Raw genomic sequence first — 24,834 nt, 5'->3', positions numbered from 1 at the left:
AATCAGATCTACACACACTTGAAATACAAGCTTGCTTGGTCCTTCTAGCTAAAAATGTCAGTGACGCTGACGGAGTTTTCAGCTTTCACAAACTAGGAAAGTGTGGCGCAGTTTATTTGTAGAGTGGACAATCTGTGAAACAGGAAGTGTAAAAAGGTAATATCACATAAAAGGAGTTGTTATTGCTCAGCGGGACACACATGAAGGTCAGAGGCTTCCTACACTTGTGTGCGGCAATAACAAGAGAAGAAACCACAAAAACAACCGAGGCTTTCATTTTGTAATATTCATTTATTGTTCAATAAAAATAGATTTTAAAAAAGTGACGTGATGTCTCCTTCATGACTTTGCCTGATGCATCTGCCAAGTCCTTGTAAACATGGTGCCTAACTTTTTTTTTTTTTTTTTTTTTGGACTGGAAAGGGAATTTCTTCCCGTTCAGCACAATTCTGAAAAGAAAAAAAGAAAAACAACAACCAGCCTGCTACTTCTCTGATCTCTGACCTCTGTTATGATAACCCGTCTTACATTTACTTTCACATTTAGGGCCGATACAGTACATTCATCCACACTGGTCTCGTTCGTCTATATACATAGTTCAGTTTCTGGCTGTGTGATTTGTTTTTGCAGATGGCCCTCGTAAAAACGGCTTTAAACAGTTCGAATAAAGAAGACATCTAGGCGCTAACACAAGAGTTCAAGCCATCAGTAAAACCAATTACAACTTATTAGAACAACAGTTTGTCTTAAGACATCTTTATACAGTAGTTACAAGTAAACAAAAGGAGTACGGAAAGTAAGTCGAGTCTGTAAACACTTTGAAAGACACCACTGTTGGCTCCCTCTGTGAAAGCTTCAACGGCATCCTGTGAACCTGGAATGCTACAGTAACTGAGGCCAGGTCCACCGACTTCATCAAACTCTCCTCCTTTGGACCTTTCTGGTGCTACATTTGAAAATTCTGCAGGTCACTGTGACGGTAAGACGTTGCTGAGCTTGGCTGACATTTTAGAAGAGGAAACCTATTCATCATAGGCTGAAAACAGCTGAGAGGGAAAAAAAGACTTCCTGTTAGCATGAGATACTGTAAACTATGCACAGACTGCTGTGTTTCAAGTGTTTCAGTAGTTTATCTTAAAAAAAAAAAAAAAAAGGGAAAGTGTAGATTGGTAAGAGGCCCAATTCATGAAGAATGAATAGGGGTTAATAAGAAAAATACAGGTCTCCATGAGAATTGCCTTTGCTGAGACAATTTATGTGTCGTGGGGAATTTCTCAATGGAGCTTTATGACTAGCAAGATTGCTAGCATTATTGCTGGTAGCATCTCCGAGTTACAACAAATGGATTTATAATTTAAAAAAAGGAAGAAGATGGTGTTTTGTACCTGTATGGGATTCTCAAAGTCCCAAACGCTTTCTACAGGAAATAAGGCTGAAATTGTAATATAATTTAGAATGAAGAAATCTCCATTCTGGCTTTTAAGTTCTGATTGATAAGAAGTTTGAAGGAATATTTTTTATGTCATATTTTGGAGGTAGAGCAGATTTAAGAACATTATGTAACATTTGCAGAGGATTGGCAACAGTGACCTCTGTGGCCACAAGTGGTAATTACAGTCACGGCAATGATATACAAATTCTCATACTGAACTGCTTCTTTGGCACAGTTTACCAATATACAGCAGAAGCCAGTACTAGAAGTTATACAGTCAGCTGAGTGAAGCAGATAATTTTTTAAATTTAATTGAGATGTGAAAAGTTTCTGATGTGGGCATCTTCAAAAACTAGTGAGTCAACAGCTTTGCTAAGTGCACGAGTGTAAGTCATAACAAGCCAGCCATTACTTTTTAACCTGCAGACCGGGAGCAAGAATGTGCGCTTGGCATCAGTCGTTTTATTTAACTGAGCGCTTTGCCAAACCCAAATATACTTTTGATGTCAAAGTTGTCCTATGTGCAGCGTGATTCAGTCACACTAGAGTAAGAATAGGATGGTAACCTCCTTGTAAATAGGAAAAAAAATTCAGTGGCTACCCAGTGATTGTGCTGATTGTTTTCTTTTTTTTGTTTGCAACGTTTGATTGCAGGCTAGGTTGCACACCTGGTCACCTGGTGGAGGCAACTTGTCTCCAACCAGTTGGTGTCTGACTCAGACTCACTGCAGTCACTCTCATACAGATTGTCAAAGGTTTGCAACTAACTGGTATGTAAATTATAAACAAAGACAGACGATCAATGCGTTGTCATCAATGTGAGTCAGTCAGTGAGTGCAATTTGCCTGTGACCCGTCACCAAGCACCTGTGTCATTTTGTAGTTGAATTGCCAACCAGCAGCAACAACATTGTTTGTGAAGGAATCTGAATTTGTATTTTCGTCTATGAGATTCTGGCTGAACTCTGAATGTAAGTAGCTGATGTTTATTTCTGTTTATTGAGAATTTTTGTGCATCTAGATGTAACAGATATGTGATTTTTGTCAATTTATCACAGTAAATCACTGTATTGTTACTAATAATCCGTATAGATTCCTAATGACTTTATCTTATTGCAATTTTACATCTTTGACATCACCGATGGCGACTGACTCCAAGTGGTTGCAGACCTGGGCCTGATCTCAAGATTGTAGCATTAGTCTATGACTCTGAAATCCATGATGTGACTACCAAGCTACCTTGTGTTGGCTAGCTGAAGACCCAATTGGTGCTGCGTGATGTAGTCCCACAAAGTGTTACCCAAATTTTGTGGGAGATTGTACCTGATCAACCAGAATTACAGTGCAAGAACAGATGGGAATACCAATATATGCTTGAATTAAGTTGAGAGCAGCTGTTCAATGCAGAATTCAAAGTCTCGTGTCTGTATCCATTTGCGTAGGTATTTGGCTACGCAGAGTGAATAATTTTGGGCATCCAGCTTATGCAGTCCACCAGAGTGTGCTATCCTCTATAACCCAACAGTGTACAGCCCAATGGGGATATAGGGTGAATACTGAGTAGCTGAAAAGTGGGCACTCATTTCATTTCAGCTCTTCATAGGTTATAGTGTCAGTCTAACCCAGGACTGGCTGGTGTACCAAGCTGATGGTAGTCTTACAGACAGCATAAAAGATGGAGGTAGTTTCCGGTATTGATAAGTGAAACTAAGATAAAGTCCTTTAAACCTGCATTCTTTCTAACTGCCACCAGGGGGTGTTATCTGTGGTTGCAAAAAGACTTCTGGTCCCATAGAGGAGTCTGGGAAAACAACTCTCTGACTTGACTTGACCTCTGTAAACACTTTCCAGCTGACTTTATGGTCTCAGTCACTCATTTTGGTTAGAGTTCATTTTGTAAATCTTGGTGGTACGGTGTTTCAGAAACCAATACCCAGGGTATGTTTATCGGCTATGGACTTTTTTTTGACGAGTGCTTAGCAGCTGAGTTTGGGGTCACCAATCACACCTGGTGGCAGACCCATGGCAATGGTGGCAGGAGACAGAACTTCGGGAACATCGGTGACACGATCTCCAGCTCCTGCAATCTGTATGCCGAAGCATTTTTGGGCAAAATACCGAACTCCAAGTTTCCCTCGATTAATAAATCAGAGTTTCAGCGTGCATGTGAATTTTAGTGCTTAGGCATCGAATAAGAGTACTGTATAAATGTGTGTGTTACCAGGTGAATGAATTTAGTAAAAAGCAAAGTAAGTAAAGTAAAAAGTGCTCAATTTGAGTAAATCGGTCTTTGAGGTTAAAATGTGATGTTATGGTAGCCGTTTCCATCTTTTATACTGTCTATGAGTAGTCTGTGGACCAGGTGTTCCACAGATTTTTGACACTGCCCCCTGGTGACAGGAAACTGCAACAACATGTAGATGGTGGTCTGCTAAACTGTGTGTAGGACCATCACATAACCTTAAAGCCTCCTATTAATACAAATACGAATGGCTCGATCTGTTGGTCACGAGTCTCGCTTTGTAGAAATGTAAAAAAAATAAATAACTGAGTCCCTTTGCTGAAGTCGTTTCATGTGTAACACATTTTAAAGCAGAGTAAGACATGGTTTGGGATATACTGTGTAGTGTGCATCTTACAAATGGTGGGCCTCTTAACAACCCTTTGGGAGAACTTGTTCTAGACTGAAGTGCACCGTTTTCTGTTGCATCTGGGAACACCACTGAATCAAACACAACAAAACACTGAACTAGTTAACTCTGAGCACAGCATGACTACAGTACTTGAAATGTACTCGGCACAAATCTGGAAGGTTTGCATGCTTTTTTTTCTTCATCAATTAGAATAACAAAAAAAAAGGAGAGAGTAAAAAGTATTGCTTGTTTTTTCTCTGTTTTGAAAACCCAAATCAGCTGGTTTTATTGTGTTTCTCCACAAGATGATCATATCGGTTAGCTACACTGTGACTAAGTCTACTACACAGCAGACTTCTTGCTGCAAAAGGGAGAAAAGGAGCACCAGAGTTAGTGCCGGGGTTTATGTGATGTAACCTCCACCCTCCTTCCTATTCACTCTTTTTTTTCCTCACTCTCACTCTCTATCATGCTCTCAATTCCTTGGCTGCTTGCTGCTAGACAGTACAGTGGCCAAGAGCAGTTGAGTGACAAGCTGACGGGCCAAATTGTCGGGTCCATTGCATCCCCGAGCAGAGACGCCAGCCACCTCTGTACTTCTCCCCTTCCTTCCTGCCTCCTGGGCTAAGTCCAGAGCCCACATCCTGGGAACATGGGGCCGGACGGCTGGAGCCGACAGCACAATAAGAGGGTTCATAGGAAAAGCCGTGTCCGCGTGTGACTGGGAGGCGCTGATGCTGCCCATGTCATTTTGGCAGCACGCACGGCTCTATCTGCCGGCGTCAATCACGCCAAAAGTCAAAGAGACGCGCCATTAATCTCGCTCAGCATCACAATCTTTTACCCAATGACTTCTGACAGCACAAAAAACTGTTTTCTCTTTGTTCTACTGTTATTGTTCATTTGGTGTCCATATGAGGGTCTCTGATGTTCATCAAAAAAAAAAAAAAAAGGTCCTACGTATGGGAGAACAGATTTCATGGAAACAGATTCTCGGAGTAGCATTTCAGATAACCAGAACACAGCAGAAAATATGACAACATGATATAGCTGCAGCCGAAGACAGTATCAACACAGTGAGAGGGAAAAAATTGTAGAGTTTAGGAGCCTGCAGACAGCTTGACAGTTCAGTACGTTTATCAAAACAGAATCTCGGCACGGGGTGAACTCTTAAAATTTGCCCCTCTCACTTCTGGGAAGTATCACACTGTGGTGGCCCGGCTGTGTTTGAGGGCTAGTGGCGAATACTCCTTAATACGAACGCAAAGTTTGCCCCTCAGCCAGGGGTTTTGAAGCTCCAGGGGACAGAAGTCGTCCTGTAACCACTTCTCTCTGTCGTCCACAACCAGCACGAGGCCGAAGTGCTTCAGCTGTTCAGGACTGTAGTAAACACACTGCTCCTGTTCGTCACCGTTTTCACTGCTTCCCATCATGCGCCGGGACACGACGTTCATCTCCTGCACCACCAGCTGGACCATCTCCCGCGCGGATGTGCCTGGAGTTACACAAAGCTGAAATGTAGGAGGAGATATTAGCGTTTGCCAAAACAAACACGAGGCGCTCTGAGTGAAAATCCCTGGAAAATGAATCAATACCTTGACGCTGGTCTCCTTTGGCAGACCTGTGCGGTACTGCGGGTAGACTCTGAGTGTGGCGTGACAGCCTTTCCTGAGAGCAGCAGGTGATGGTGAGGCGAGTCTCTGAGTGCCGCTGTCTTCTGATAATGTGCGTGCCGGCGGAAGCCGTGACAGGCAGCGCTCAGCGGAACAGCAGCGGTCCACTGATGAGGGCCGGTGCCATCTTCGCTGCGGTGAAGTGGAAGGTGAAGGGCAAGTAGTGTGGTAGGAGTAAGGCTGCTGGTGGGCGGATGTGTTGGAAGGGAACTCCAGACTGCTGGTCCTCACGCAGAAGGCCTGCCTCTTCTCTGTGATGTGCAAAAGTTCAATCTGCCTGCTGGGCAGGATGAAGTCACTGTCAAACAGCTCCGGAGCTCCCCTTCGCCTTTCTCCTCCACATCGAAAGCCTCCACCTCCTCCACACCTCTCTCCTTCCCTGCCGTGCTGCGACTCTGATGCTTGGAGGACGTCTGGTGTGGAATCCCGCAGAGCTCCCCCTCCACGTCCACCCCCGCTGAGATGCATTCCTCCTCCTGAGCCGCCCCCGTCGATGCGCAGGAAACCACGGGGCTCCAGGGGCGCAGAGGATGAGAGAGGGGAAGGGGGCAACAGGTCCAGCTCTCGGGGGCTCTGGGCACGACTGGAGTCATAGTCACTGTCAGTAGTGAGGAAAACTTCAGAGGAGCCTTCCTCATCTGAGAGTCCAGCAAAATCTAAAAGAAAGAAATTTATAAATGAGTACAATAATTCCACAATATCAAATTTTCTGGTTTAAAAAAATGGCTTATGTACAAAAAATATCTTTTGGACCCACACGAATCAGACATGTTTCTGACCTGAGTGCTTGCGGCAGCGTTCGGGTGAAGGCATAGGGGAGGGCATGAAGTCTGGTTGAGATGAGGTAGAGGGAGGCTTGTCAGGCATCACCTCTTTAGAGAAGTCAATTATCCAGCTTACAGAGATGCCTCCTGTCGGCTGCTTGTAGCGGGCGTACTGCAAGGCATCCATAATCCATCTCACATCCCGCCACACCTCCTCCATTTGCTTTGGGAAAGTTATTAAGATTACAAGTTACAGTGATGTCTAATACTGTGCTACTCTGGGATTGTGCATTATAATGGGATATTTACACCTAGATTATGCTACAGGCTGGGATAAATCAAAAATAGCTGATATGCTGACAGTATGTCGTACCTGCATGTGTTCCTGAACTTGTTGGTGTTTCTTCTTGGCAACGAGGAGCTCGGCTTCAGAGAAGGCCTCCCGTAGTGCCTGCTGAGACATGAGGGACTCCAGCTCCAGCAAGGCGGACACCCTGCAGTACTGGCCGATGAAACTGGGGCAATAGGCATTAAAGTGCACTGAGGAAGAAAAGAAATCCAATAAGACCCAAAAAAAGAAATATAAAATCCTCTGCCAATAAATAGAGAAACACATACAGTAACAGCAGTTGGTCAAATATTTCTTTTATATAATACTGCATAAAATTTTATAAACTAACCCAATTCAAAGATCTGCAGCGGCAGTGTGAGGAAGCCGGAGCGCGGGGAGTATGGATTATTCTGACCGGGAGCCGTGCAGACTTCATCTGAAGGTGGCAGGAGGAGGAGGAAACACACTTTCTCCCCAAACTCCAACACTTCCTGGCTGTAGATACGGAAGTCCTGTGCCTAAACACAAAGAGAGTGGTGATCTCGGTGGGTCTCTGGCTCCACAGGTATCGATGTACGCTTAATTGAAGTCCTTTAGGACTGTAAAAATGTGACATAACGCAGATATTTATATTTAAATCTTAAGCTTTCATTTTAATATATATGCAGTGTTGTTTGTGTACAAGAACTTTGTGGCAGAGGAATTGTTTTCAGGTTGTTTGGCATCCTGTCTGTGAACATTAAGTCTCACGGACAGAAAATTTAATTTGGCAAAATGTTCAATTCAGTTCAGTTCAGTTCTATTTATATAACAGTTGCCTTAAGTGTTTAGTAAACCCTATTATATCACAGAGAAATCCAACAATCATAGGACCCCATATGAGCAAGCATTTTGGCGACAGTGGGAAAGAAAAACTCCCTTTTAACAGGAAGAAACCTCTGGCAGAACCAGGCTCAGGGATAGCTATCTGCCACAACCCGTTGGGCGTAAACACTTTGCTGTGTTGGTTCTGGAGGTCAATATTCAAGGTCACTGTACCCTCATCCAATGAGATTCTCTCTGTAACTTAAAGAAATCCTACAACTGGGAGCTTGTAATAGTGGTCATTTCTACTTTCCTTTGATAAACAGCAGTAAAGATCAAGTAATTGAGCTCAAGTAAATTAAGAGTTACAGAGTATGGATCATAGAGTGCTATTTCAATCAATTTTATACGTTTCAGTATTTTAATAGTAGAATTAGGAACCAATAAAAAACCTTATATAACAAAAAGCGACCTCATTGGGGTTACCTCATCACACTCTTACACTTCAGACTGATTTACAAAGATTTCCCTGCATGAGTGATTCATACCTTTAAGTCTCCAGTTCTTCATTCTTATAACAGTTAAATAACAGACTTTGAGCAATAGTTCTTCAAGCTTCCTGAAGGTCTTTCAAACATTTTTTGGACATTGGCTGCTTTTTCACTCATTTTTAGTCCTGACCATTTTCAGAGGAATTTTGTTTTGTTTGTTAAGCCACTTAACACTGACTTGTGGATCATTCAAGCATTAAAAAAGACACCAAAGTAAAGGGATGTGTCTGGTGATGTGTGGGGTCATCTTGACAGAATGGAACAAAAAGTAGCCAACATGCAAAGAAGAGCTTTGAATGTAATGTCCGATTTTTCTAGCAAAATACAAAGAAATAGCAGGCGGCTCAAGATTGTGACAGTGTGTATGTATCAACACAGTGCATATTTATCTTCATAGTCATGTAACTTTTAATAGCAGTGAAGTTTATGGTGCTGGCGCTCCTCCATTTGAACAGTTGGTGGGAAAAGTCAAATGGACAATGACTGCCATTGTGCAGGAATTCAAACCATGTTCTTTTAGAGAAATCATGTAGAATTAGTGGTCTAACCAGCGCTGCCTCAATTTCCACTGGAGTCATTTTAAAGAGCTTTGTGCTGCTGCTGCTGCCTGACTCGCTGTATGCTTCCCCAGGTTCTACGCATCAGTCAAAATCAGTTTTACTAAACAAATTGTGGACTCATTCACTAAATAGGTACAGTTGTCTTGTTCTAACCTGATTGCCAGGAATGTTGATGTGAGCTATCAGGTCCTTGATGGCATTACGCAGGTCCTGTAGGAGGCGATGAGGAGCACTCTGTACATCATGGTCCATTTCCAGTGATTCCTCCAGAGAGCTGAGGGCCTGAAGCCACTGCCACTCCTCTCTGAAATATCACAGAAACAACGCTTTTATTGTTTTGCTAGTTTAGTTTAGTTCTTGCTCTTGAAATTTATCAGCCTAACCAGGAAGACCGCAATTCAATTACACATTAAGTGATGCGTGATCCCAACCTGGACACATTGCTGTTGTCTCGAATTTTGGTATGACAGAGCACGTTGGGGAGTTTCTGGGGCACCAGTGCTCTTATCTGCTCCACCGATGTACACAACTTCAGGTAGCCCAGATATAAGCCTGGAGACAAAAGCTTCCTGCTACGCCTGTGGTACGCCAGCTTCTCCTGGAAACAGCAGACAGGGTGTCCTTTAAGACTTTTCATTGCATTTTAATACCACTAACACACACATACACAAGATGGAAATACAGAGTAAATTTAAGACGTAATGCAGTCTGCATGTCTTTTATTAAAAGAAACTAGACTAAGGGGCGTGATAGCCTTGTGGGCAAGGTGGCCCAAATGCTCACTGTATTGGGAATCCTTCCGCATCTTCAGCTGGTATCTCAATGTAACTGGGATAACATCCTTCAACCGTATACATCGCCTGAGACATCTAAGACAAGGTTAGCCAGGAAGCTCTGGCCAGCCACATCCTTCTTGAGCTCCATTCTCCTCAATGGTTCTCCTCGGTTCTTTAATGGGAAATGAGGTAATGGCCTCATCAACCAGAGCTTAGCACTTGGCTTCCTTCCTCATGACAAGCTGATAGCAATCATTATCAAGCCATTAGCCATTAAATGTGTATCTTCTAACTTCTGTCGACTAGCATTGACTAGAAATGGCCAGTCCTAACTTGACCTCCCTGCTGGGAATATACAGGGTGGGCCATTTATATGGATACACCGTAAAAACATGGGAATGGTTGGTGATATTAAAGTCCTGTTTGTGGCACATTAGTATATGTGAGGAGGCAAACTCCTCAAGATGGGTGGTGACCATGGTGGCCATTTAGAAGTCGGCCATCTTGGATACAACTTTTGTTTTTTCAATAGGAAGAGGGCCATGTGACACATCAAACTTATTGGTAATGTCACAAGAAAAACAATGGTGTGCTTGGTTTCAACGTAACTTTATTCATTCATGAGTTATTTACAAGTTTCTCTTTGGTCACAGTCATTGACATGTCGAAGAGGTTAACACGTGAGGAGCGGATCGAAATTGTGTTGATATCTGGTGAACGCAGTTACCGGGTCATTGCAGCAGATTTCAATGCAAGACACCCTACGAGACCACCCATCTCCCATGCTACAGTTAGCAAACTGCTTGCTAAGTTTCATGAAACTGGTTCAGTGTTGGATTTTCCAAAATGTGGACGCAAGAAAACTGTCACTAATGAAGAAACATCAGTGGCTGTCCTAGCTTCATTCAGCAAGAGCCCACAGCGTAGCACTCGCCGCATGTCACTGGAGAGTGGCATTAGTGGAACATCCCTTTGGTGGATATTAGCTACTCACAAATGGCACCCTTACAAACTCCAGCTACTGCAGCATCTCAATGAGGATGACCCAGATTGGCGCACAGAATTTGCAGAATGGGCAAAACAAAAATTGGAACAGGACCCTCAGTTCACGCAGAAGATTTTGTTCAGTGATGAGGCAAACTTTTATGTGAATGGTGAAGTTAACAAACAAAACCACCACTACTGGTCTGACACTAACCCACATTAGATGGATCCCTCCAAGACTGTTGGACCAACAAAGGTGATGGTTTGGTGTGGTATATGGGGTACAACGATAGTGGGTCTATTCTTCATCAATGGAAACCTCAAGGCCACTGGATATTTGAAATTGCTACATGATGATGTGTTTCTTTATGCACTAAAGCTGGCACGTTCCCTGAGTTTTTCCAGCAAGATGGTGCACCACCACATTATTGTTAGGATGCCTGGGTCGTTGACCCAGAGGTTTGAGTTTGTTATATTATTTATCATTTCTAGTCTTTGGTTTCTTGGTCTGTGTTCTGTCTTATGGTTTACGTCTCGGTTCCCTCTGTTCCAGTGCCTGCGTGTGAGTCTGTGTCTTTGGTTCAGTCTGTGTTGTTTCCTGTTTTATTTTGAAGGTCCATGTCTGATGTTAATGCGTCTGGTTGTGCTTCCTTTGTCTCGTTAGGCCTGATTTGCCCCAGTTGTGTTTCCCTCCTGTTGCCCATTCCCTGATTGCTCCCTCTGTGTATTTAAGGACGGATGATCTGATATCCTCGTGTTGGTGTTGTTCCCAGATCATCATGAAAATGTTGTTCCAGGATCAACATTGCAAGTGACCAATCAGAATGTTGTGGCGTTATTCTTTTGCGCGCCAGGCCATTCTTGCATTTATGAAATTCCAGTGTTGCAAGGACAATATCAATCCTGCTTACCGTTTATTAAAAGGTTAGGGTTAGGATTAGGGTCAGGGTCCGTTGATCGGCGGACAGAGGCGGTTTCTCGCAGCTTAAGTACAGTTTTTTGTTTTACTGCGGTTTTTCCCGAAGTCGCAAAAGTATGATGTCACAACATTCTGATTGGTCACTTGCAATGTTGATCCTGGAACAACATTTTCATGATGATCTGGGACCAACACCAACACGAGGAAATCAGATCGACCATTTAAGCCCTGTGTTTCTCTGTGTCCGTGTCACGATCTACCCTCTTCTTGCTGTGTGTTCCGTCTGAGTAAGTTTATTTGCAAGTTTGTTACCTTTTGAGTTTTGCAATAAATCTGAGTTTGAGTTACTTTCCGCCTCCGAGTGTCTGCACATTGGGTCCTCCTACTACCACTCCTGCCTGCACACAGCCTTCACATAACAATTATGGGCGCCAGGTCCGAGCATTCCTAGATGAACAGTTTCCTGGAAAGTGGATTGGTCGTCGTGGGCCAGTTGAATGGCCCCCAAGGTCTGCCGATCTGACCCCCTTAGAGTTTTATCTTTGGAGTCATCTGAGGGCAATTGTCTATGGTGTGAAGATACGAGATGTGCAGCACCTGAAACTACGGATACTGGATGCCTGTGCTGGCATTTCTCCTGCGGTGTTGCTATCAGTGTGTGAAGAGTGGGAGAAGAGGGTTGCATTGACAATCCAACACAATGGGCAGCACATTGAACACATTTTATGAGTGGTCAGAAACTTGTAAATAACTCATGAAAGAATAAAGTTATGTTGAAACCAAGCACACCATTGTTTTTCTTGTGACATTACCAATAAGTTTGATGTGTCACATGGCCCTCTTCCTATTGAAAAAACAAAAGTTGTATCCAAGATGGCCGACTTCTAAATGGCCACCATGGTCACCACCCATCTTGAGGAGTTTCCCCCCTCACATATACTAATGTGCCACAAACAGGACTTTAATATCACCAACCATTCCCATGTTATTACGGTGTATCCATATAAATGGCCCACCCTGTACATCAGTGATTTTTGTATTCTAGTACATTTTTAGACATAGTCTGCCACAATTAATGTGCCAAATGTATTTAATCAGTCCAGTGTTACTGTTAGCTGTTTACAGACTCAAAGGGTCAGCCAAACTATGTATAAGCTGCGGTTTTGTTTTTAGAGCAAAAAAGAACCAGGCACATGTTATGGCTAAATACCATTTTTACCTTCAGTGTTTGGCGTCCACTTATGTTCACTGACAATGCTAGGATAAATCATCATCAGTTCATCTCTGTGATTTGGTGCTCTGCAATTGGAAAAAACTTCTACCAGACTCTGGGCTGTTCCTGTTCCAAAAGTAGCATGGCTGTAACACTGTTGTCACTCTGCATGACCTAAGGGTGTGCAGGGGGTAAAAATAGCAGCATTGTATGGTGGAATTTCCTCCTAAACTGAACTAAAAATGTGGAATTCAGTATCTTTTTCCTTATAGAAGTAATTTTTAACTTTATGAAAGTAACAACCAGTAAAGTAAGTGTTGAACGGGGTGAATTACATGATGACTGTGCTTTTAATTTTTTCTCCGTGAGCATCCTCTCATTCAGTAGTCCTGTTTTTATGTTTCGCTGTTCAGTTAGTTTTGGATGCTTTTCATGTTGTTCCAGCGTGTTTAAAGTGGAAGTCGGTCCTGCAGAATAGCCCATCAGCACATTTTTTCGCATTTCATCATATAATTTGTTCATAACTGGCCACAAAACAAATATTTCAGTGAGCTGTGGTTTTGCCAAAGGGAATCTTCGCCATTGTTTTGGAACCACGGGACCAAACCAGTGTGCTTTGGAGACCAAACAGCATTGCAACAATGGCATCAGGTTTACTAGGTTATATAGACAAAATCAACTTGTGGTTTACTTCCAGATTGTTTTTTGGGTTTTTTTGCTGAACAAAACAGCCACACAGAATTAGTTATATAACACTAAATAACAACAGTTACACGGTTAGATCATCATCGTCTCCAACATGCTGAAAGTTTAAACTGCTACTTGCTGAATAAGCGGCTTTAAAACGTAAAGCGACTTCAACATGGTTACGTTTACATGTTGTGCTGTCACGGATGGACCTGACGTTTGGCATTTTAATCAATCTGATGACAAGTCTGTTCAGTATGCTGAATGGCCTAATAACGACAGTGACAAATGGAAGAGCAGAGTCACGGTGATTAATGTTTGTCTAAATAAAGGGTGTCTGCACAAACAGAACTTGTAATTGGAAGCAGATTTCAATTTAAAGTCCTATTGTTTCTGCCTCGGTGCCTCATGTCTGTCAGGCCGTGTTTGGTTTTCTGTGAATGAGAGCCTCAGCGATTCCACTAAATACATGTTTCGGGGCATTTTGTTGTCGACAAAGCCCTTTATTCGACGTGCTTTGATCTGGCCACATCCTCGGGTAACATAAACGCAACATAAACTGCTGTGGAAGCGTTCTTTGTCCAAAACAAAAGCAAAAAAATAGCCCAATGTACAAAACTGAGGTAACTCCTAATCACTGCCAGCCCACTTCTCTACAATATGGGAGCCAATCAACTTGTTTTGAAGAGAGTGGATACCTGGACAACACATACCTGACATGAGAGGTAAGATTGTGTAAGATTTCATCTTGTATGTCCCGATTCTGCACATTCACATGCAGATACTGTTTACAAAGATGCCTGTTGTCATGGTCCCACTGTTTTCTGTTATTTCTGAGTTTTGGTTTCTGTTTGGAAACCGCTTGTTGATTATTTTTTTTTAATATTTCTGTGTGAGCCAATTACACGTTACAATTACACAATTACACAGTAATATCTTAAGACCTGCCGGACTCACGTGAAGTGTGATGAGGAGCATGTCCAGCGCAGTTGGCTCTTCGGGGGATGATATCGATTTTCGTTGGAGCTGTAGTTTACAAAGCTGCGTCCAGCGTACTCCGTCAAGGTTGGGAGAGGCATTCATGTCCTTCAGCAGCACCAACAGGGCGTTACCGTGCTTGTCTTTGATGGGCTCAAAATATACCTGACCAAGATCCTGGGTTCCCAGCGCTCCCTGATAAAAAGACATCAGATAATATTTCCTAAAATGTTTCAGACTAAGCTCATATGATCACAGGCACCATAATTTACTCATAAAACTATTAGACTACCTGTAGATGGGAGACAGCCTGCAGCATCTTGAGGCGAGTCTGCAGAGTGCATGAACACGACGTCTGGGAAGGACCGAGGCACTGCTGCAGCCACGAAATTTCCTCCCATAGATAGGACACCTGTTGAGGGATAGGAATCATAAAAAGGGGTATTGTAATCACTTGTGCAAATGCAGTGATATGTCACTGTCAAGTTAAACTGTGGTCCATGCACCTTAGTAAACCATAGAAAGTCCTGCATCAGTGAGCTCGAATATGAATCTTCAATCTCCACGATAGGAATCTGCTCCTCTGGAGTCACCAACACGTTGTCATCTCTGTAGAATATGGACGCCAGGTAGAGACCTCTGGAAGGAAAGGCAGAAAAAATGTGTGTATGAGTATTTAATACAGCTCTGAACGTTTAAATGTAAAAAACACTAGAATCAGTACTTTGCTGTTTTATCTAAATGTAAATCGTAAAAAGTTATCTTCCACAGTGTGTCTTTTATCCTGTCTTCCTCCCCTCAACCCTAAATGGTCACAGCAGATGGCCGCCCCTCCCTGAGCCTGGTTCTGCCGGAGGTTTCTTCCTGTTAAAAGGGGGTTTTTCCTTACCCCTGTCGCCAAGTGCTTGCTCATAGGAGGTAGTTTGGTTGTTGGGATTTTCTCTCTATTATTGTAGGGGGGTTACCTTGCAATATAAAGCACCTTGAGGTGACTGTTGTTGTGATTTGATGCTATATAAATAAACCTGAGCTAAAAATCTGGCGGGAGAGTGTAAAAATCAAATGACAAATGACATACCAGATTTGTTAGACATATAGTTAAAAGCCTAGGACATGGAGTGCTCTCATTTTTACGCCACACTTCAAGGATAAACTCTCTTCTACCTTTTCAAGCTTTTGACAAATTTGCTGGTGGGCTGGAAAAGGTGCCGCAGGCTCTTGGACACCGAGTGCTTCCTGCTTTGTGGCGGAGCTTTGCACTGCTCTGTGTGAAAAAACACAGGAAAAAACAGAAAGGATTAAGCTAATTCCATAGCAACAACAGAGTCAGATTACCTGAATAACTATTCCAATGCCCTTGATGCTTAAAATCACAAATAGCATACCAGACACGATAGAGCCGTGACTCTGACTGGTTTTCTCTCTAAACTGGTGTCTACTCCTGTCCTAACTAAGCCCAGTGGCAGGCTGTTACCAGAGTTACCTAACTGACAACAAACCTGACACATCCAACATCGCGGTCAGAGTGGAATATTTCTTGACGTGCTCTCCAGTGGTGCGGTACCATTTGACAGTCAAGCTGGCTGCCAACAGCAGAGTATGGGCCTAAAGGGAACTGCTTACTCTCAGGTCCCAGAGGAGCTGTGTGTACATGTGTGCGTGTCTGTGTGTGTTTACCTGTACACGCTATAGCTGCTGGAGCATGGCAAGCCTTGAGCAACAGCCATACGCGCAGAGTCAAGGAGCTGTCGTAATTTGTGTGTGTGTACGTCTGTATGTGTCTTAACCCTTCGCCGCTCACCTACAGGGGAGGCCAGTCAAGTCTGCGGGGACGTGTTTATTTTTAGTGGACCAGGAGGGGGTTGGAGGCCAGAGCGAGAGAGGTGAATGCATATCTATATGTGTGCGTTTGTAAGGGTGCTTGTTGGTGAGATAACGCACCTCCCCACTCATTAGAAACCATGAGTCCCAAAACCCTTTACAGACCCCCCCTGCCCAGCTCCCCACAGGTGAGGTAACTCCAGCCCCAAGCCACTTAAAGTCAATAAATCTCCCCATTCAGGGCCCAACAAGAACTAATTTTCTCTTCAGGTGGATGAGTTGAGGTGTAGTAACCAGAAAAAAAAGCACCATTCGACCCTTCTCACCTCCCCAAATTTCGCTCCACTCGCGACTCTGTTCAGCTCCAGCCTTGCCAGGCCTCAGTCGCTCTTTGACACTGAGTAAGAGAGACAAGTAGGGCTGACTGCTGGGGTGCCTGTGTTAGTCAAGGCTTCTTTCACAGTTTAATTAATAGTGTTTGGACAAGAGGGAGAAGGTGGTGTGGGCTTTGAGCCGGGCTGCGATGGCGGGGGGGTGCGTACATGGACATGTAGGGGAGTCAAGAGTTGAAAGCGAGAGCATGTACTTGAATATTTGCGTCTGCTCGTGTACACGCGTACCCGTGTGTGAGCCTGTCTATCTTTATGTGTGTGTATATATGTGAGGACAGTAGACAGGGCGACTGGTGGGCTGCAGGGGGCGAGAGGGGGAGGCAGCAGTAGTCAGTGTTAATTTATGCCCTCTCCAGACTCCAGCCCGGGACTTGTCTCTTACAGGAATAACAAACATGACCCCAGGACACGCCACCTCGACTACCGTGTCTGAACTCTCAAACTCAATCAGCCACCGTCTGAAGAACCAAGAGCCACTCAATACCGGCTATTATATTGCATCTTGCCCTGTTGCAAATATGGTCTAGCCACAGTGGACAATAGTAAGTGGCCGAGTGTGTTTGGGCGTGTGGGTGTGAGAGAAAAAGAGGGACAACTTGCTCAAGGCTAAGTGCAGTTTGCCGTCATGTAAAAAGAGGCAGTGTGGACAGGTTTTGACACTTATGGGACCAGCTTACAGCCAGCAGTGTTTAGGGATATAAACAGCTTGAGTGTGAGAGAAGCTGATCTGCATTTTGTCACAGAGAGGGAGAGGTATTCAGCCGAGGAACGGCTGAGTCATGGAAAGACTCGTGAGGGATGGGGGGGGGTTGCAGAGACAGACGGGAGGGTATTATTTTTGAGGCGACATGTCACCTTAATATGTACGGCCTGAGATTGTAAAGTGTCTGTCATGCTGAGATGAAACACAGCAACCTGCTACACCTGTGATTTAAACTCTGCATCGTTGTGTTTCTTTGCGCAGGAAAAAAAATGCTCATGAAGCATGAAGTCGTGCCAGTATTAAACACTGATCTTAAGATTAAGTTTAAAACACCTTTGAAATTTGGTTGGGCTTCAAATACTTCAAGCTCTCATATTAGTTTTTAGTCTTTCTGGGGGAAAACAAACACTTCAAATTGGTCAAAAAAGTTGTTGATACCATGGCAGACACAGTTGCGGTGAGCTTCTTTTATCTGCCCAAGTAGCTGGTCCAGTGCCTCCTTCTGTCCTCTCTGACGTGGAGCTCGGCCATCAATGTCCCTCCAACCTGCAGGGAGACGAAATAAAGAAAGAAAAACTGTTATACAACAACTTGTTACTGCAATTATCTAATCAGCCAATCACGTAGTGGCAAATCTATGGATTTTGGCATGTAGACGACCTGCTGAAGTTCAAACTAATAGGAAGGCAACAGTTACTCAAATAACCACTTGTTACAACCAATGTTTGCAGAAGAGCATCTCTGTTTGAACAACAGACTGGATCTTGATGACAGCAGAACGCCCCTGTCAACTAAGAACAAGAAATTGAAGCTATAATTCCCAGAGAAGATTTGAAAAATGTTTCCTAGTCCGTTGAGTTCTGAAAGCATGGATCCAACCTGCCTTGTATCCTTGGGTTATGATGCTGCTGGTGGGGTAATGGGGTGGGAGACATCTTCTTGTCACGCTTTCTTGTCAACTGAACTTTTAAACTCCACAGTCCACCTGATTATTGTTGCTGACCATGTCCATCCCTCTATGACCACAGGGTACTCATCTTCTGATAGCTGTCTCCAGCTGTGTCACTAAGCTCAAATCAACTAGTTTCTTTAACATGACAATGATTTCGCTATACTTAAACGGCCTCCACAGTCACCAGATCAGCAGAGACAGCTGTAGCAACTCTGTGATGCTGTCATGTCACCAGACTCTCTGAGAAATGTTTACAGCTCCTTATTGAATCTATGTGACAGGTCTGAAGCCAAAAGGATTTCAAGGTGTAACTGACAAAGTGGCCGTGAGTGTATATTTATCAAGACTCACAGAGCTGATACATAATAGTTGTTTTTTTAGCGGAAACCAACACGACGAAATTAGGGTACTGGTTCATTCACACACATTGGTCTAGAGTTAGCTTTTTTAGCATTTTTTAGTTGTACTGTGATCAAAATTTATACAAATATTTATGGCCCTATGGCGACATCATGTGGTTTTAAGTCCGTCCATCCATCCATCCATCCATCCATCCATCCATCCATCCATCCATCCATCCATCCATCCATCCATCACCTTGACTGTTTACCCCAGTTGGGTCACAGGGTGCTGAAGCCTGGTCAAAAAGCAGGCTGGATGCTCCCTGGACAGCTTATAAGTCCATCTCAGGGTTAACACAGAGAGACAATCAATATACCTACAGGCAAGGTAGAACCACCAGCAACTTATTCAGGCAATCGAAGAACTTGCAAACTCCACTGAGAGAAAAAAAAGCCTACAGTATAACAGCAACACCAAATGGTAACCACTCTAACACTGTGCCACTCAGGCTAACATCTTATTTCACGGGTTTTTTTTAAATTAGTGCAAAACTGTCGATTGTACTGTCATGAAACGTGGTACAAACATTAATGTTTGGTTCAGCAGGTTTTTTTAATAAAACAAAATTATTGTTGATTTATGAAAATGGTCTTTTCTTAAACAAATTTTCTATTTTGGACACTGAAAAACAAGAAAGTTTTTGTCATTTAACTGTTTACTTATTACTCAACTATATCGGTGTAGTATGAATGGCTGTGGGGGAGGTCAGGAAAACCTGTAAAACTTATAAAAAGACAGGTAAAAGTCCAAAAAAATATCTGCTCTCCATACTTTCCAAAGCCGTCAAGTGGGGTAGATTGGAGTTGTTGCTGGGCCGATTCCGACCCCCAGACCTTATATTTGACACCCCTGGCTTATAGTACCACCTTACTTGAGCTTTTCGAATGGCAATGGCCATTTTGTCTATATTGGACATTTCACTACATATAAGCTGAATGTACTTAACATAAAAGAAAAATTAGTAAGAAAATTAGCAGAGATGAGCTGACATATTATTATTATTACAAACTAAACTGGTATATAATTGAGTTTTAGGGTTGTCAGTTACTTCGTATTTTGTGTTTGAAAGCTCACTGGCTTTTATAACCAGAGGCTAGTGAGAAGAAGGAAACTAAGCTGATAGTGGACTGTTTTAGTAGTGGACTGTTATCAGTTATGGAATGTTAAAATTACAGGTAATTAATAAACTCTCAGCAATTTACATTTTTAGTAAAAACAGCACTTATTTTGTATAAATTATACTTATTATACATATAGTCATACTCTCTGCTGGACAGGCAGATCCCCTGAGCACCACTGATTTTGGGTTCAGGACTGAACATGTGCACAGAGATTCTGATGTAGTGCTCCTGCCACCTTGACAGCATCTGAGGAACGTTAATGCACCACAAACTTAACTGTACCCCCAAAACGCTAAACATTCTCATTCCTCTGTCTTTGTGTGTTTCGTCTTTCCCTGTGATGGAGGCACACTTACACAAAAACACCTACTTACAGTACACTGTATTACAAACACACACTTGGCCGTCTCTGCTCATAGATGACCAGCTCTGCAGAAATCCTTCTCCCTTATGCTTTAGCACCAGAGGATGTGTCAACGATAACCCACCCCCAACCAACATCAACTCCAACCCACCCCCCACTCCCTCTCCTGGAGCCCCCCGGGGGGTGCGTGGGGCTGAAACACGGTGAGCTCTATTCCCGGAAAGGTGCCTGTCCCGACAAGACAAGCGGGCCCTTTAATGGGCGTCCACGGCCCGGTATAAGGCCCCCACTGTTGGGGCCGCGCCGCGCGCTACAGCACAGACATGCAAATATTTCCAGTGGTAGGCCCAAATGGAAAACACAAACACGCAACATCGAAATTAGCTCTGGGAGAGGGGAGGGAGAGCGGTGGGACAGTAGAAAAAAAAAAAGGAGAGGGGGAAGCCTAGTTTCACAAACTTGCTGAAAAACACTGTGTGCTGATGAGGACAAACATGTTCATGTGTTCTCCAGATGTGCCACGAGCGTGCCAGTGTGCCCACAGCAATGCTACCTATGCTCACGCTCTTACAAAAGGTGCATTTTGCATCTGCAACAATCAGAAGAGTCCTTTCACAAATCTCAAAAACATGGAAATGTAAAAATTTCGCACAAACTAAAGAAAGAGACAGATGGACAGAAGGAAAGGGAGAAAGAGGGTCAGAGCTGCAGCGGTCAACAGCTCAGCTGTTGCACATGACTCCACGGTTAATTTGTTGGCTGAACCCGGGCGGCTTCTCCTGGCAGCTGGGCCCAAGCAGCATCCTGAGGCTACTGTTACACTCACTAACATCCGCAGTGAAGGTCCCACAACCTGCCCAGCCGCCCTGGCAGAGCTGGAGGAGAGTCCAGCTGTCATCCCTCTAGTGATGTCACAGCAAAGTTGGAATGACACCAGCGTGACAAATTCAATTAACAAAATTAGGCAATGTCCAGGTCATTTTAAGATTGTGTAAGACTACGAAACAAACCACTTATGCAAGACAAACACACACACACAAAACCACAGTTATTAATTTAGTGAGGTGAGCCAAAACCTTGTAGAGCAAGGGGCGCGTTTTGAAATCACCCTAAATTTGGAGCTTTATGTTTAGCTTTGTGTAAAATTTAGACACAGGCTTTAAAATACTCATATTTATACAAAGAAAATAGACAACTTACTGGAAGGTGCAGCGCAGGCCGGTGTGGAAATTTTCCAAGGCCCCCAGCCCTTCATGTTGTACGCTGACACCTGCACGTAGTAATAGGTCCCCTGGGAGGAGAGGAGATAGGACGCTTACGACAGAACCTGCTTGCGTGCGGCAACAACCGAAACGGAAGTGCTTCTGCAAATGCCCATCTGCATACACATGCATGTGTGGAGATCAGCGCATCTCCGTCTCCCAGCGTGCAGACAGCGAGCCCCTGCCTCTCCTTTCTCAGCCAGATCAATCACACCAGCCGCCAAAACTCACTGGCCTTGCCTTGACCCCTGTTCTTTTTTGACAGGAGTGAGCTTTAGCTGGTAGTGGGGGTCTTAAATGGGGGATGGGTCTTCCCTCACATAATAACTAACAACCAGTGGAGTGTCCATTTGTCTACATGTCCGCTTAAAAAATGCCACCCATAAATCAGGTGGCAGGCTACCAAGCTGCTCTTTTTTATCATTTTGGCAGCTGCCTGCAAATGTCGCTTACGAGTGGTCAGGAGGAAATAGGGTTTGGTGTGATGCTTAACATATACAGTAAAGAAGGGTCCAGGGCTGTGTGTAACAATACCAGGGCCCTTCCTGTGAGAGAATAGCTACAATTTTCTTATCAGTCATTTTTTTAACAGCTGGAGAACCTGCAGCTTAGTGCTGCTTAAACTATGGTGATAAAATGTGATTGGAACAATTTTATCTGTAAGTTGGAAGGAAACGTGGGTGCTTCTGCTCATGAAAGTGTACATGAAGAAAAACAACAACACTGTGCTGGCAGAAACTTACAGATGTTAATCCAGTAATGTTGCACTCCAGTTGAGTGGCATCATCCACTATCATCTCACCCAGCAGAGGACTAAATGAAGGATTACTGCTCCAGCTCACTTCAAGCATACACAAACACAAACATTTTTAATTAGTTATCAAACACTAGTCATTATTTTAAAGTAGACTTACAATGCTTTTCCTTGTTTTCTTTAATTAATATGCTTTCACAGTAATGAATGCTTACACTGAACACGCCCACTACTGGTTTAGAATAATAATGCATGCACAAGAAAACCCCTATGAGCCAAAAGCTTCAGGCTGCTGGAGCTTTAAGATGTCAAAAAGAGCGGATGTCCTTAATATGGTCATCTCAGGGACAAATGTCCCACCCACTGTCCATTTTTTCCCCAATGGACTGCCAATCAGAAGAAAGCTGTGTCCTTTAAGGGAGAGAAGCAACAACAGCTTGTTTCAGGCAGACAGGCCAAGTAGAGATTAAATAAGGATTTTGAACTGTGGGCCATGTAAAGCTACTCTCCAATAGTCCAAGAATAAAAAGCTTGGAGCCGGAAATGAACCTAATATGTCCACTTGTAACTCTACATATTGTAATACTGAGTGGTTTGTTCTAAATGAAGTGGCTGGTCTGGTGTGACGGCTGACCTTTGTATTTGGTAACCACAGCAGAGTTGACACAAAGAGGTTCCTGGAAGTCAACTTTTAGACTGGTGCTGCTGCTGACAGACAGGGAAACTACACTGGGAGCATCTGGAGGACCTGGAGAGACAGAGGACCAGAGAGAAGGCCGGGTAAATAAGCAGAGTACACACAAGAATACACAACAGATTACTGTAATGGGACCTTTTAGATGTTGTGATCTGTGCACAGTGCACTCACTCAGTTTGAGAGGGTTTGATATGCATTGAAATAGTGAGATGATGGTAAAATCAAAGCATTTAAAGGCAGCACAGCTTCATCTTTACCTTATAATCTTCACAAACTGATATAAGCTTAACACTGAACAGGTACGTCACAGATTCTCACTGTGAATATAACAGCACAGACATTAACCTTCAACCTGTGCTTTATTACTTTCACGTGCATTCACACATGCCCATCAAATTACATGAGTAATGTAGAATTAAAAGGCGGGAAAAGATCTTTTTTTTACATCAAAATGCACATTGGTGTGGGTACAAGGGAGGAGTGTCTGCTTTCTGAAGAGGGGGGGGGTTAGCTGTCTGCCACTAAGCGTGTCACGAAATGCCTATAAAAAATTAAAGCAGGAATACAGGCGTGTTATGTTTGTGCACACACATACATGCCCACATAGTTGTGTGTTCGGCTTCCCAGTGTGGAAGCCATTAAGTCAGCCCAGACAGAATGACAGCAGAGGGAAAAAAAGGGGTGCAAAAAAAAACCAAAAAAGAAAACCAAAGATGACTGCTGGACTGCAGGAGTGATTCAGGCGGCAAACTTTTATCGGCTGGTTAGCATGTGAAAAAAAAAAAATCTAAATCAACTTGAAGCCTTACTGGCATGCTCAAAGCCTGTCTGCATGCGTCGGAAGAGCCGGAGCCTCCAGTCCCAAGCTTTTAGCTGGCGCTCACGGTCAGATCCCTCCCGCTCACCGGGACCCTCATTCCGCACCTGGGGCTGTAGCTCCAACACTCGCTGCTCGGCCTCCTGCACCAGAGTGGCCAAATGAACCGCTCGGCCCTCCAGACTCACAACTAGGAGGGAAACACAGTGAGAGGGGGAATGTCAGCGGATGATTCCAGTATCAAAACAAGAAGAGACTCTTTTTTTGACAAACCAAATCCAAAAAAAATAATTATTTTAGACAAACCAATGCAAAGCTTGAGTATATATTAGAGTGGGGCTGGCTTTCCAACCAAAATTCAAAGAGTAAATGGAAAATAGCGTGGATAAGAACAGGGGATAGAGATCATTCTTATGTTTGGGTAGTATTATTATTATTATTTTTTGATATGTGCATGTTTCCATGAAGAAAAACATGTTCTAAATTATTTACACTGTATTTTATTAAGAGATTCGACGATGCACAGGCTTAGATAGCTCTAGAAACCCATCCGTCGCCTGCAACGGTGCAAATTTCTTATGAAGGCCGCTCTCTCGCTCCCTTTTTTTAATGCCTTTGTTTGCCCAAAATACTGCGGCAGATTCCACAATAAACAGCGTTTAATGTAACTAAGCAGTCTCTCTTTTGGGCAATGACATCACCTCGAAAATGACACCAAAAATGGGGCAATGAAAGTGAGAGGGGTGAGAGAGGGAGGAGTGCCCTTCATGTGCGGTTATAGGGGAAAACAAAACGGTGGGAACGTGCTTGGGCATCGCTTTAAAGTGCCATTGTAAAAGCTATTTTTCTGCAAATGTGCGGAAAAAAGTCAACTAAAAGTATAATAACGTCACAGGCTGCTAGGACCAGAAGATACTTTCCAAAAAGGGGAGAGGGGTTTCAAACGCATCGCTAGAGCAGGATGAGCTGTAACCCAGGGTCGAGCGGTCGCTGATAGTGACCGGTGGCGTTGACGCAGAGATCAACGGTGCTCCGATTTGCAAACGCATCGCTATAAATCGCTACAAATCAAATTACAGGACAAGTGACGTAAAGCTGCTGAAGGTCAAAGAGGACAGCGGGATACTGTACTCCTCCTGCAAGCGGCTGGTCATTTCTTGGAGTGTTTGGGACCGGTGTGTGTCTATGTTTAGTCTGTGTGGTCTGTGTTTGTTCATTGTAGATTCCACTGTTGAGCGTTAGATT

At 43.6% G+C, this 24,834-nt stretch overlaps 1 protein-coding gene across 1 annotated transcript in view; it reads right to left on the bottom strand.

Annotated features, from left to right (window-relative positions):
• Positions 1-271: 271 nt before the first annotated feature.
• The window catches only part of LOC116319833 (ankyrin repeat and fibronectin type-III domain-containing protein 1), a 155,988-nt gene continuing 131,425 nt past the window's right edge, over positions 272-24,834 (bottom strand). Inside the window, exons 9-24 of the mRNA XM_031739275.2 lie at positions 23,582-23,779; positions 22,710-22,823; positions 22,065-22,162; positions 21,260-21,350; positions 17,659-17,766; positions 15,469-15,568; positions 14,811-14,943; positions 14,597-14,716; positions 14,284-14,499; positions 9,179-9,345; positions 8,901-9,051; positions 7,182-7,350; positions 6,875-7,041; positions 6,517-6,724; positions 5,660-6,393; positions 272-5,575 (exon numbers count right to left, since the gene is read on the bottom strand). Of these exons, the coding sequence (XP_031595135.2) occupies positions 5,267-5,575; positions 5,660-6,393; positions 6,517-6,724; positions 6,875-7,041; positions 7,182-7,350; positions 8,901-9,051; positions 9,179-9,345; positions 14,284-14,499; positions 14,597-14,716; positions 14,811-14,943; positions 15,469-15,568; positions 17,659-17,766; positions 21,260-21,350; positions 22,065-22,162; positions 22,710-22,823; positions 23,582-23,779 (3,083 nt within the window). The 3' untranslated portion in view covers positions 272-5,266. The remainder of the gene's footprint in view (positions 5,576-5,659; positions 6,394-6,516; positions 6,725-6,874; positions 7,042-7,181; positions 7,351-8,900; positions 9,052-9,178; positions 9,346-14,283; positions 14,500-14,596; positions 14,717-14,810; positions 14,944-15,468; positions 15,569-17,658; positions 17,767-21,259; positions 21,351-22,064; positions 22,163-22,709; positions 22,824-23,581; positions 23,780-24,834) is intronic.

Source organism: Oreochromis aureus, linkage group 8 (genome assembly GCF_013358895.1).
Source record: "Oreochromis aureus strain Israel breed Guangdong linkage group 8, ZZ_aureus, whole genome shotgun sequence".
Lineage (NCBI taxonomy): Eukaryota > Metazoa > Chordata > Actinopteri > Cichliformes > Cichlidae > Oreochromis > Oreochromis aureus.
The sequence above is the reverse complement of the archived record's forward strand: the minus strand, read 5'-3'. Positions and strand labels throughout refer to the sequence as shown.